Consider the following 13,137-nt stretch of genomic DNA (forward strand, 5'->3'; position numbering starts at 1 on the left):
ACCATGCCTGGCCTAAATAAAAATATTTTTAAAATTAAAAAAGGGCAGTTGGGGACCACAGGCTGTCTCCCTAGGAGAAATGGCTCAGGGCAATGCAAGTTATAGAGTGTATTTCTGATCTCCACTGGGAAAAACAAAGAGGTCCAAGGAAATTGAACAAGGATGGGGGATCCTGTGCCACCTTTAAATGAGTGGCGGTGCACTTGGGGCAGGAGGGTTTCTTGATGTCTGGCTTAAAGGCAAAGGGTCAGGGTGGATGAGTCAGATCTCAGGTAGGACTTACTCATATGCAGAGCTTCTTCATCTGGCTTGGTTGAAGATGACTCATTGTCCTCAATGTCCTTGCTGCTGGTCACCTGGTTGTTCACACTCGGGGGCTCATCTGAGCCAGGGTTCACAGAGACCATGCTGCTCTGGGGAGAGGACCCCCCACTGGTCCGACTCAGACTGAGTGTGGAGCTTCGCCGGCTTGGTTTTCGGCTGGTAACCCGCATCGCAGGAGTTTTGAATTTCTTGGTCTAAAGGAAAGAGAAGAAAGAGAGGTTTCAGGAAGGAGTGGGGGAAAAAGATGGAAGAAAGACAGGAAGAAAAGGAGGGAAGGAGGGAGGTAGGGAGGGACAGCAGACAAAAGCAAAGCCTGGGTCTAACTGTGAATTCCTTCTGGCTCTTTCCAAACACCATGAGACATGTTCTGGATCTGGAGTGACCTTTTGTTACAAATCGAGATAATTGAAAAATGTGTATTATTTGAATCAAATGTGACAGTGTATTCTATTGAATGAGTGCATAGTTGCCCAAGAAATCACCATAGGAAGCCAAATGTGTTTTCCATGATACTGTCAAGGCCCAGAGCACGTGTTTTTTAAATCATATTTTAAGTTCTGGGGTGTGCAGAATGTGCAGATTTGTTACACAGGTATACATGTGCCGTGGTGGTTTGCTGCATCCATCGCCCCATCATCTACATTAGGTATCTCCCCTAATGCTATCCCTCCCCTATGGTCCCATCACCTGCTATCCCTCCCCTAGCCCCTACCCCTCCAATAGGCCCCAGTGTGTGATGTTCCCCTTCCTGTTTCCATGTGTTCTCATTGTTCAATACCCACTTATGAGTGAGAACACGCGGTATTTGGTTTTCTGTTCTTGTGTCAGTTTGCTAAGAATGATAGTTTCCAGCGCTTTTCTTTTGTAATAACTATTGGAGTTGATTTTCAACCTTTGTATGAGGATTGGTCTAATTTTTAGACATATCTTGGTTTTGGCTCCAGATTGCATATATTAACTTCTCAGTCCCCAAGTTGACACCTGGGCCTCAAATAATCATTTATAATCATGAAGGTTTTCTAAAGAACACAGGATAGGGAAAATTCTAGGCCTAACATTTAGGAAGTGAAATGGGAGGAAGCAGATATGTCTGGCGCAGTGGCATTCTTGAGGGAGGAGCCATGATTATGTGGACTAGGAGAACTGGATGAGAAGTTCCGGAAGGGATTGAGAGGTAAGTAGGGAAAGTCCTGTGGGTTTTTGGAAGGAAAGGAGTAAGAGAGAATACACACATACTCTGTGTGTGTGTGTATCTGTGTGTGTGTGTGTGTGTGTGTGTGTGTGTGTGTGTATCTGTGTGTGTGTGTGTGTGTGTGTGTGTGTGTGTGTGTGTGTGTACTTTCCTGCAAGATTGGTATCACTTCAGAATACACGGTTTGGAGTTATGTCCTCATGTAACTCATGATCCAAATTTCATGGAGGCTTCCTAACCTCCTCAAGGTCACAGCAAGAAAATAGCAGAACCAGAATCCAGACCCAATTCAGGTTAATGCCAAAGCTCATTACTATGCTTGGCTTCAAAATACTTCAAAAGGTTTTTTTTTTTTTTCCCAGTGGCATTGAAAATGTCCTTCATCCCATGCTAATGATTCCTTATGATATTTAAAATGCCAGGTTTACACAGGAGGAAATGGGCCCTCAGCTTCTCTAGAGAAAGAGCTCAACACAGAGTGGGGTATAGTTTATATTCACTTAATAGTACTAGTTTTATTTGAGCACATTTAAACTGGAAGCTCTTGATGGGTAGACTGGTGTCTTCTTTAGGTGAAACTCATAGCGTTTGATACCCTAGGAAAGGAGACAGGGAGAAGACAGCGCTAAAGACCACACCAAGATTTAATATGCATTGCACAAGGTGGAGAGAATTGTATTCAGCGGAATTCATTTCAGGGAGTCCACTGTATGTGATCAGAAGCAATATTTTGAATGGCTACCTTGTAGGGCCCTGATTATGGGTGGGACCTTCTTGCACTAGAAGAGAGGAAGATTTCTTGGTTTCACAGGGGAAGGAGAAGGTTGGGGAATAGAAGGGAGAGGTGTGGGCCTTAAGCTGTGACCTCAGCTAGGTGTGGTGGCCCACACCTGTAATCCTAGCATTTTGGGAGGCTGAGGTAGGCAGATTGCCTGAGCTCAGGAGTTCGAGACCAGGCTGGGCAACATGGTGAAACCCCATCTCTACTAAAATACAAAAGAAATTAGCTGGGCATGGTGGTGGGTGCATGTAGCCCCAGCTACTCAGGAGGCCGAGGTAGGAGAATTGTTTGAACCCAGGAGGTGGAGGTTGCAGTGAACCGAGATCGTGCCATTGCACTCCAGCCTGGGCAACAGAGCAAGACTCCATCTCTCCACAAAACAAAACAAAACAAAACAAAACAAAACAAAACAAAACAAAACAAAACAAAAACACCAGAAACCAACCAAACAAACACAACCCCAAAACGACGTGATCTCTCCCTGTGCCTGCCTCATCACTCTCAAATCTTCAGTGAAATTCTATACAAATGACAGAATGCTCTAGAATATGATAGACTGGAGAACTGGATTTAACCAGATCTTCCAGAGGCCATGCAAGTTACAAAATGACTGATCAAGGAAAGCCAAGCACCCAAAGCAGGCCTGTCCTGTCCTTTGATAAATTAGGAGCTTGGTACAATGCACCCATTGTCCTGATGCTACAGGACAAGAGCTTGCCAGACCGACAGAAGGTCTCTGTACTCTGTCACTTTGGGGAGAGATGATGTCAGAGCTCAGGGATGAAAAATGTAGAAGGTGCCTCTTTCCATTTGACCTAGAACAATATGAATTCCTGACTCTAGAACCAGACTCTTCAGATCAATGTAATTTTTTAATTTTAATTTTAATTTTTGAGAAAGGGTCTCACTATGTCACCCAGGCTGGAGTACAGTGGCATGATATTGCCACTGCTTCCCAGGTTCAAGTGATTCTCCTGCCTCAGCCTCCCAAGTAGTTGGGATTACAGGCACCCACCACCACACCTGGCTAATTTTCTCTTTTTTTGGATTTTTGGTAGAGATGGGGTTTCACCATGTTGCCCAGGCTGGTCTTGAACTCCTCAGCTCTAGCAATCTGCCCACTTTGGTCTCCCAAACTGCTGGGATTATAGGTGTGAGCTACTGTGCCTGGTAAGATCAATGTAATTTTTGAAGGCTGGACAGATTGTGCCATGGGGCAGCCTGGAATCTTGCAGTGAGCACTGGAGTCAGAGCCAAGGGACTTCAGGGGTCCCTGAGTAAGTCAGTCTGCCCCCTCTCGTTTATAAGTTTCCTCATTTGTAAGACAAAGAGAATAACCTTCCATATCCAGGCTTCTATGTGTATCTTCCTTGAGCTAGGATTTCATCTTATGCTCCCAAAGTTGCCATTAATTAAAATTTAATTAACCATCCTAGCCAGGAAATCCAAAGTGAAGGGCTGACACTTGTAATTAATTGAAAGTGGCAGAAAAAAATAAAGTGTAGGGGGAAGATGTGACAGGGACTTGCTTGCCTTTTATTGAACTGAACCTCTCCGAATTGACTTAAATCCCTAAATGCTTCTTCTCTATTTTTTATATTTCACTGAGCAGTAGTGTTAACCAGTTGCTATGTTCCATCACAGCAGGGACTGATTTTTGAAAATGGAGGAAAAGAATTTGCTGAAAGGTTCCTTACATTTCTATGAAGTAGGAGTTGTAGACTGGTGGCCCATGGGGAGATATGTTTAGCTACCCAGAATTTTACAAATTGGGAGGCCTTTATATAAAAATGTAAGTTTTTGGTTTCTCTTAGAAATAATAAGCTCGGGGCTTCCATTCTCCCAAGGCAAAATGAGCTAAAGCTGCACAGAGATTCTTAACTTCAGCTGTGCAGGACTGCTCCAGTTTGCCACAGACCCCACCACTCCCTACTGTCACATTCGGCCTGGTTTTTTTATTTCATTAATAACACAAGTTGCCTGGCCCCTGCGAACACTGCCTATACATACAGAGGAGCATTAGGGGTTGTGTGAGCTGGTTGGATTCCCTCTTTCGAAGTCCTCATTTTATAGGTAGAGAAACTGAGGCCCAGGAGAGGGGAAAGGACTTGTCCAAGATCACATGGTGAACTGAGTCGCCATGTCCGAGCCAGGTCTCCTGCATCCCAATTTAGTGCTCCCTTATACCCACAGTGGAACGTGCTGCAGCCCAGGGTTTGACCCACAAACTTGCTGGTGAATTCAGTTTTGCAAGAGTTCAAGCACAGCTATTAATTCTCCCTCTCCCCTCCTCCAATTTTGGTGGTGAATATCCTTGAAGGATTTTTTTTTTCCCCTGAAAGGTTTGTGGCTCCCGCTGCTTTTTCTGTGCATTTCTGAAGACAGATGCACACTGTATCTCCATAGCAACTTTCTGCCATAAAAGCCAAGGCTCTTACTTCTTAGATGAAGGAGTAAGCAAATGGTGAAATTCTTCATGAGGGGCAACTAGAATCATGAGGTCAGGGAGAACAGGCATTGGATGTTCATATGTTTGATCAACAGATTTATGTTTATATGTTTAATAAACTATGTTTAACAAACAGACCCAGAATTAACTTCTGGCTCTGCCATTACCCAGCTGGGTAACCTCATGGAAGTCACTTAACCTCTCTGAGCCTGCAAATTCCTCCTCTCTCACCTGGGGCTAAGAACAGTGCCCCACAGGGTTATTAAGAGGGCATAACTAGATAATATACCTACAGAAGCTTCCTTAGCACAGAACCTAGCCCATTTACAATTATGTTGAGCAGTGGCCTCTAAAAGTTACATAGCCACAGGACTGCTAAGCATTTTCACATTTTTAAAGTGAGTTTGCCTTCTGTTTATTTCCTGGCTTTCTTCACTGAAGTTGTGAGGTAGGCAGGCAAGTCCATTATACCCATTTTATGGGTTAGGGGACAGGTTCAGCAAACACTCTAGTTCTGTGCTCTGTTACCTTTACCTGTCTCAGTATCACCTCTTGCCATTATTATTATTATCTGTTAGGCTTGTTTATTGAGCAGATGAGTTTGGGAGGTCCTGGGTTAGGAATAACTTTGGGTAAATAGAATCTGTATCTTGGTGTCCTCTTAAACGCATGTTTCAGTTTGTAGAAAATCTCGTCTGTTGAATCACTCACTTTTTATTTTCTTTTTCTCAGAGACAGGATCTCACTCTCTTGCTCAGGTGGGAGGCTGGAGTGCAGTGGTGAGATTATAGCTCACTGCAGCCTCCAATTCCTCGGCTTAAAATGATCCTCCCACTTCAGCCTCCCTAATACCTGGAACTATAGGTGCACGCCATTATGCCCAGCTAATTTTTAATTTTTTTGTAGAGACAGGGTCTTACTATGTTGCCCAGGCCAGTCTCAAACTCCTGGGCTCAGGCGATACCCCTGCCTTGGCCTCCCAATCCTTTGGGATTATAGGCATGAGCTACTGTGCCTGGCTTCTATTTTCTGACTAGGTTAAAGAGGGGGGAGAGAGAGAGAGAGAGAGAGAGAGAGAGAGAGAGAGATAGAGAGAGAAATGCCTGTTATTGATTTAGAAGATAGAGTGAGGTGAGTCCATTTCCTTCTGGTGACATCCTGTTAAGCAGCTGCTTAGCCCGCCCCTCCCGTCCCCATTATGTGGCATCCAGCCAAATGTCATTTCTCCTATAATCCCCAGATAACTGTTTTAATTAAAATTTACAAAGAACCATCCAACAGCATGTGGCTCTGACTTCCCTTCACTCCAAGAACCAACTAGAAAAAAGAAATCCCATCCGAGGAAAGACTGGCAAAAACATTCCTCAACAAAAACTGGGGCCTCAGAGCCAAAGGGTTGAGTCGCATGTGGTTGGTTACCTTTGGTGCAGTGATGAAGTGCTCCCACTTCTGTCCCATGGACTTGTCCTTATTGATTTTTTTAATGGTGCTCTTGCTTCCCCCCGGGTCCCTGAGTGAGAAACAGCTTAATGAGTTTCCCGTTTCCAGAGCCTCGGTTTATTACAAGTTCTTTTAAGAAACGCAATAAATAGGGAGGAATAGTGGCTGGGCTCTGTTAGGATTTCCGCCCCCACTCCTGTACTTGTGAAGACATGGGAGGGGTAGTTCTCCATAGCTGGCTCTTTTGAGTGAAATCGAGGTTTGAAGAGACTTTTGCTTACTGAGTGGAGGAGGGAGGTGGTATATATTTGCATATTGTTTGCATCTATTTTCATTTTAGACCTGGTCCTCTCATAGATTCCTGGGCAGGTCTGTGATTACTCCTGGGGGGTGAATTGAAAAGCCTGTTCATTTCAGAATCTTTGCTTTTTCTGTTGCCTGAGGGGTCCACTATCAGGGACATTTCTGAGAGACACACAGAGAATATTACTGGGTGGGGCTGGGGGTGGGGCTGATGGGGGTGGGTTACACAGTGAAAATCACTGATTGGAGGTTGATTGGGCAAAAGTTCTCTACAATGCTGTGGGCAAAACCCTACTGTGCCTTCTCACTGAGTCATCTCAATCACTATAACCTTGTGATGTAGTCATTGTCATCTTCTTTTTAGACGAGAGAACAAAGGGAGTTTAAGTCATTTACAGTGAAACAAATGAAGCTAAAGCTTCAGGGCTCCTTACTTATGTGGGTCCCTCTTCCAGGACCCTGTACCTAATTTGATATTGTAATTTTATATATATATATATTTTTTTGTAAAGTGCCCTCTGCCTAGTTAAATAAGCTTCAGGCTCTACAAAATCTGGATCGTCCTCTCATGGGTTGGGAATTTTCTGGAAAGGATACTGAAGCCCAGTAGGTTCTGTGGGTGACACACCCGTAATCCCTTATCTGAAATCTGTGGGACCAGATGTATTGCCAAATTGACAATTTTGGCGTTTTGGAAAGGAGACGTGCTGCGTATACTATATGTTAACATAATCCCTCTGCGGGGGCTAAGGGGACAGCATCTTATAACCAAACACACGCATATTTCTGTAGTGAAACACACTGATATTTACACTAGGTGGGAGAAAAAAGACCAGAAGTAGTTTTAAGTCAAACTTTGCTACCAACTTAGATTGGTTCATGTCAGATTTTGCTGCCAAATGACTTATGAAAAAACTGAGTTTGCAGAGCTTTTGGATTTTGGACTTGTGGCTATGGGGCAGTGGGTTTGTATTGATAAGAGAGCAGGCAGTCTCAATGTGTAATCTCTCAACCACCTTTACATATCTATTGATCGACTGATTGGTCTGTCAGTCTCTCTGTCCATATATCTTTCTTTCCATTCATCCATCCACCTATCTCTTTCTTTATCCCCTTTTTCTTTGCAGAAAGAATTTTAGATCATGAGGATCCTTTTTACTATTTGGCTAGCTCTCACCTAGCAGAGAGCAGGAACTTGAAATGAGAAGACGAGCCGGGTGTGGTGGCTCACACCTGTAATCCCAGCACTTTGGGAGGCCGAGGTGGGCAGATCACCTGAGGTCTGGAGTCGAGATCAGCCTGGCCAACATGCTGAAACCCGTTCTCTACTAAAAATACAAAAATTAATCAGGCGTGATGATCCCAGATGCTCTGGAGGCTGAGGCAGGAGAATAGCTGGAACCCAGGAGGCAGAGGTTGCAGTGAGTCAAGATTCCACCATTGCACCCCAGCCTGGGCAGCAAGAGTGAAACTCTGTCTCAAAAAAAAAAAAAAAAAAAAAAAAAAAGAAAGAAAAAGGAAAAGAAAAAGAAAAGAGGACGAACAGAACTGCTTTGGTTTGGGGAGACACTGACAAGGGTCTAGGCTTGTTAGGGGCTGCTGAGTGCGGGTAGTTGTGGGTAGAAGGGAGGTGCTCTGATATAGAAGGCAAAAGGTGATCAAGATAAACCTAACTTGAGGCTGACTTCTCATGGCATGGAGATCTGAGCAGCAGAATCAAAGGCTTTTCCCAGCTGGGGGTGTCTTCTCTTCACCAGTGGGACTTTGCTGAAGATCTGCCAGTGAACAGCCACCACGCAAGAAATGCATACAGACCCAAAGTGGAAGTCGGGCTGGGGAGGTGGGGTGAGAATGTGCCTCTAAGCTTTTTGTAAGACTTTATGTTTGATTACACAATAAAAAGCCCTCTGAATAATTAACAGTGAAGCTCATTTAAGCTGGTTCTGCCTGCCTCTCCCCCGAGTAATCAAATTAGTGGATATTTAAAATCCAGCCAGAGAAAGGAGCAATACTTCAGTCCTACAAACAATATTTAAACTAGCAGTGCTTTTGAAGTCTGATTTAAGGTTCACCCACTGGAAGCTTTAGCGTTATTTTTTTCACTTTGGAGCGTTTCTTTCAAGACCACAGGGCTTTTCGCATTTCCCTTTACTAACGCAGCCCCTGCTGAGCCTCCAGCCTTCTTCTTGAAGTTCAAAAGCAACCCCCTCTCCCCTTTTAAAATTAAATCTGGTCCCAGAAAAGCTTTCAAAATCTAAAATATTCAGGTCCAATAGGGAAGATGGAAGTTTTTCACTAATGCTGACTTCCAAGACGACCTGAAATCTATTGCGACTTCAAGGAGCAGGCTAAATGAGTTAAAAATGCAGCAAGATTTCCACAGACCTGAAAAAGCCCGGAGCCCTTGCTCTTGCAAACCCATTGATAAAGAAAAGGACTGGTTAGACGGAATCGGTCTTTCTGATGTTTCATTTTCAGTAGCGAATAACCCAAAAAGGAAGATCAATCGGGAGAGAAAGAAAAAAATAAAACCACCTAAGCTGCCTCGTCCATTGCATACCTTGTGGAGAAGGCAAAGAGGGTTGGTGGTCCTTCCGCCTGGCCTGGTGGGGTAAGCATCAGTGCTATCCACGAATCTTCCCTGCTCTCTGAAGGCAAGTGTAGCACTGTGGCTTGCTTTGTTCAAAAATACATGAGTGAAAGTGACATGCGGGACTTTGGCTAGATGCTTTCAGAGCTAGTCCTAAAACCACCTTTTTCTGCCTCGTTGATGGTGGAAGCTTCTATCAGCGTGAGTCCCTGAGTGACTATAATGAGCAGAGCCTCCCTGATAGACTTGAAAGGTGAGCCAAGGAATGAGCTTCTTTTGCCTTAAACTGCTGAGATCTGGGGGTTGTTCGTTATGGCAGCCTAACTTACTTAGCGCACCCATTTGATATCTTTGTGATTTACTGTCTGTGTGACCTCGGGCAAGTCTCTGAATATCAGGACCAGAAAAGTGTTATCTTCGTGGTTAAGCGTGAATTTAAGAATAGGTTGGACCAGCTGTTCGAGTCCTCTGTCTGCTCCACTGCTTCTTACATGTGTGATTTTGTATAAGTGGTTTAGCCTCTCTTGAGCCTGACTGTCTTCATCTGTAAAATGGGTGGATAATAGCCGCTGTGACAAAGGATTGCCGTGAAGATGAAAAGAAATGGGGCTTGCTAAGGGCTTCATGGGTGCTGTGTCTAGAGATCTAAATACAGTTCAGCTATTTACAACAATAACCTCTTTTCAACAGAGATTTACTGTGGCTTAGAGGAGCAGCTGATGGTAGACAAGGCACTAGGGCAGATCCTGGGGGAGATGTAGCTATAATTTTCAGACCGTAATTTCCCCCTGCTGAAGCCTCCTAGGGGATCCAATTTGCCAGAAATCAAGGGACAAGGGTGTTGAGTACTGTCAAATCTTTTTTAACTGTGTTCGCCAAGCACATTTTGTTCCAGGCAGTCACTTGAAGATGTCTATCCACGGTGGCAATTCGGAGCAATTTTCTCAAATACTTCGTGCTTTCTTTCTAAACTCCCATCTGGGGTAAAACATCTGCTTCCCAGGGCGGAAAGCTGTTGGCTAGGTTAGGACGTGCACATGTGTCCATGACCGTGGGGAATAGCTGCTGATTCTGTATCAGGGAGAGGGTAGAGGTCAGAGCTCTGGGACTTCCCAGACCAGGTGGCTCCATCCTGCCTCCTGAGTGAAGATCTGATCCTCCTGCCATGTTCTCCCACTCCATAGAGATGTCCACTGGAGTACCACAGTGGAGGAACCATGTGATTAAATCAGTGCAAAGAGGAGAGCAGGGGAAATCAGAGACATCACTCACATGTCACCTTCTGAGTGAGTCTTTCCTTGACGATCCAATTTAAAACTTCCCTGCCCATCACTGTCACATCAAGCATCAATTCCTTCATGACACTTATTCCTATCTCAAAGTATCTTGATTATTACATGTTTATCACCTGTTGCTTCCCTCACCCCCTCTAGAATGGAAGCTCCTGAGAACAGGGGTGTTGTCTCTTTTCTTCATGGCAGTATTCCCACTAGTGACGGGAAAAGGCAGATATGTGAAAAATGAGATTTTCTTGGTTGTGGGGGAGGAGTACTACATGACAATGGGAAACTAATTTAAATTTAGAAAATGCTATTATGTGTGTTGTTCAGACCGACTGCGGCAGTATTTCATGAAAGCAAAAACTTGGAAAAGACTTAAAGGTCTTGGAATATTGGTTAAATATATTTCAGTACATTCACATGCTGATAAATTCCACAGCAGAGGTTCAGATTTGGAGAGGTGCTTCTTATGTACTAAGGCAAACAGCAAAAATTTAGTTTCAAAACAATATCTGCAAAATGGCACTTGAAATTATTTTGTAAGAGAAAATTGCATTTTGCATGTCATAACATCTTGATAAGTCCCTTTTGTGTCCTGGGGCCTCCCAGAAAGTACCACGTTGTAATAAGATCTTTTCATGGAGTGGGGGACACCAGATTATTCTCTAAATTAATCAAAGACTTTGGGCTTTAGCTACAGAGGAACAACCATTTGGGAGTGAAGCACCCATACTTTGCAGCAAGGTTACCTGGGTTCAAATCCTGACTTACCTTTTGCTAGCTATGCAACTGTGAGCAAATTAATTTTCCATGCCTCAGTTTCCTTATTGGTAATTTAGAATGAGCCTTAAATAAAGTAATACACCCAGAGCAGTGCTTGACATAAAAAGCCCTTAAGTGCCACGCATTTTCATCATAAAACAGTAGATGGATTTTGATGTTTGTGTCATATTTGTAACGTCAAAGTGTGGTTGCCTTTTGCCCATGTGTGTATTTCTAAAGGAGGGTGGGTTTTTTGTGCCTGGGCAGCCCAGTCCTTGAATGTCTGGTGTCCCTTAAGAGTAAGGATTACAGCCGGGCGCGGTGGCTCAAGCCTGTAATCCCAGCACTTTGGGAGGCCGAGGCGGGTGGATCATGAGGTCGAGAGATCGAGACCATCCTGGTCAACATGGTGAAACCCCGTCTCTACTAAAAATCTAAAAAATTAGCTGGGCATGGTGGCGCGTGCCTGTAATCCCAGCTACTGAGGAGGCTGAGGCAGGAGAATTGCCTGAACCCAGGAGGCGGAGGTTGTGGTGAGCCGAGATCACGCCATTGCGCTCCAGCCTGGGTAACAAGAGCGAAACTCCGTCCCCCCCCCAAAAAAAAAAATGTAAGGATTACAAGAATCAGGATTATAAGAATCAGGATTGTAAGCATAGGGATTACATCCACCTGGTCTCCCCGCTAAATAGTGGGCCCAGTGGTGTCTCTCTGGGCAGCCTGAAGCAATAAGACTTAGACAACTGTACTGCCCCTGTGGCATTAGGGGAGAGCACAGGACTCTGGCGACTCAAGCCTGTTGGAACGATTCCTTCAGGGTGTGTGCTGTACCTGCTGGAGGGTTAGTTGGTAACTCTTCACTCTTTAGCCAGGGGTCTGGCCTGTTTTGTCCTCGCTGCAACTAGGGAAGATGGCCACGGGGGTAGAGGAGGCAGCATTAGAGCTTGTCACATTTCCCCACACTTGATGTTGTCTGCATCTCTGCAAAGTTCTACTCGTTTCTAGGTAGATCTTCTAATAAAATCAATACAGGTTCACAGCCACTTAACCAATTCTAAACAATTTAAATAGCTTATTTGGCAGCAGAGTGTGACAAAAACTGATTGGAGGCTATTGATGACCTCTTTCTTTGACCTTTGTTATGCACTTAAGATAAATATTCACTTCTTTGTTTTCTGCAGAAATATTGTGTTTGATGGCAGGCCCCCTCTGGGTGTGTGATGTTCTATATGGGACATGTCTCATATTTTGTTTTTTAAATGCAAAAATAAAAACAAAAAAAACCCTCAGAATTCTGGAATGCAGTTGGCCCTAAGGGTTTCAATAAATGCTTATGGGCCTTCATGAAAAAAACCAGATCCTACTTTGTCTAAAAAGAGGCTTGTATCTCTTGGAGAAGAGTAATTGGCACATTCATTATTGAAGGCTTGATTTCCGTTTCTATTGTGGACCTGATCATCTTGTCAACTGAAATAAACTCTCTTGTTAGCAGTGGAATTAACAAGGATGCTGAGAAATGATAATGTGTTTGAATTGCCACATGAAATTGGGAAGTTGAGGAGTTTTTTTTTCTCAATAAAGCAGAGACTCAGATGCAACTCATAATGACATCCTAAAATCTGTCATCTGTTCATTTACCCAAACATCCACCAATCCATCCAAATATGAGATCATCCTGCAACTAACAAAGATCATTCTGCTTGCAGCACAGTAACCTCCAGTTAGTGAATTTTGCTGCCTGTAGAAAGCCCGTGTTGAGGTATCGAACCACCCCCACTTTCTTGCTATGAAATCCGTAAGAGGGAGGAACTGGATCTACAGCTGTCATTATGCCTAATCGAAATGGAGCCTCTGAGATCTACTGGTCCCTGAGGATGGATATTTCCTTTTGGAAAATGCATGGTGGGTGTCAGGGCCCAGCATTTAAATGTCAAAAGGCTTTAGTAACAGGAGATACTGGTTGCCTGATGGTGGAGACTCAGAAAAGCACAGTCAGGTGAACTGGAGATTTGGTAT

General features: G+C 44.1%; 1 protein-coding gene and 1 long non-coding RNA gene across 2 annotated transcripts in view; one reads left to right on the forward strand and one right to left on the reverse strand.

Moving 5' to 3' along the window:
- The window catches only part of LOC104652046 (uncharacterized), a 217,943-nt gene that overhangs the window by 93,890 nt on the left and 110,916 nt on the right, over nt 1-13,137 (forward strand). The gene's annotated exons all lie outside the window — the stretch shown is intronic.
- The window catches only part of CCDC60 (coiled-coil domain containing 60), a 216,293-nt gene that overhangs the window by 40,370 nt on the left and 162,786 nt on the right, over nt 1-13,137 (reverse strand). Inside the window, exons 6-7 of the mRNA XM_003932195.2 lie at nt 6,166-6,256; nt 284-518 (exon numbers count right to left, since the gene is read on the reverse strand). Coding sequence (XP_003932244.1) covers nt 284-518; nt 6,166-6,256 — 326 coding nt within the window. The remainder of the gene's footprint in view (nt 1-283; nt 519-6,165; nt 6,257-13,137) is intronic.

Source organism: Saimiri boliviensis, chromosome 7, assembly GCF_048565385.1.
Source record: "Saimiri boliviensis isolate mSaiBol1 chromosome 7, mSaiBol1.pri, whole genome shotgun sequence".
Lineage (NCBI taxonomy): Eukaryota > Metazoa > Chordata > Mammalia > Primates > Cebidae > Saimiri > Saimiri boliviensis.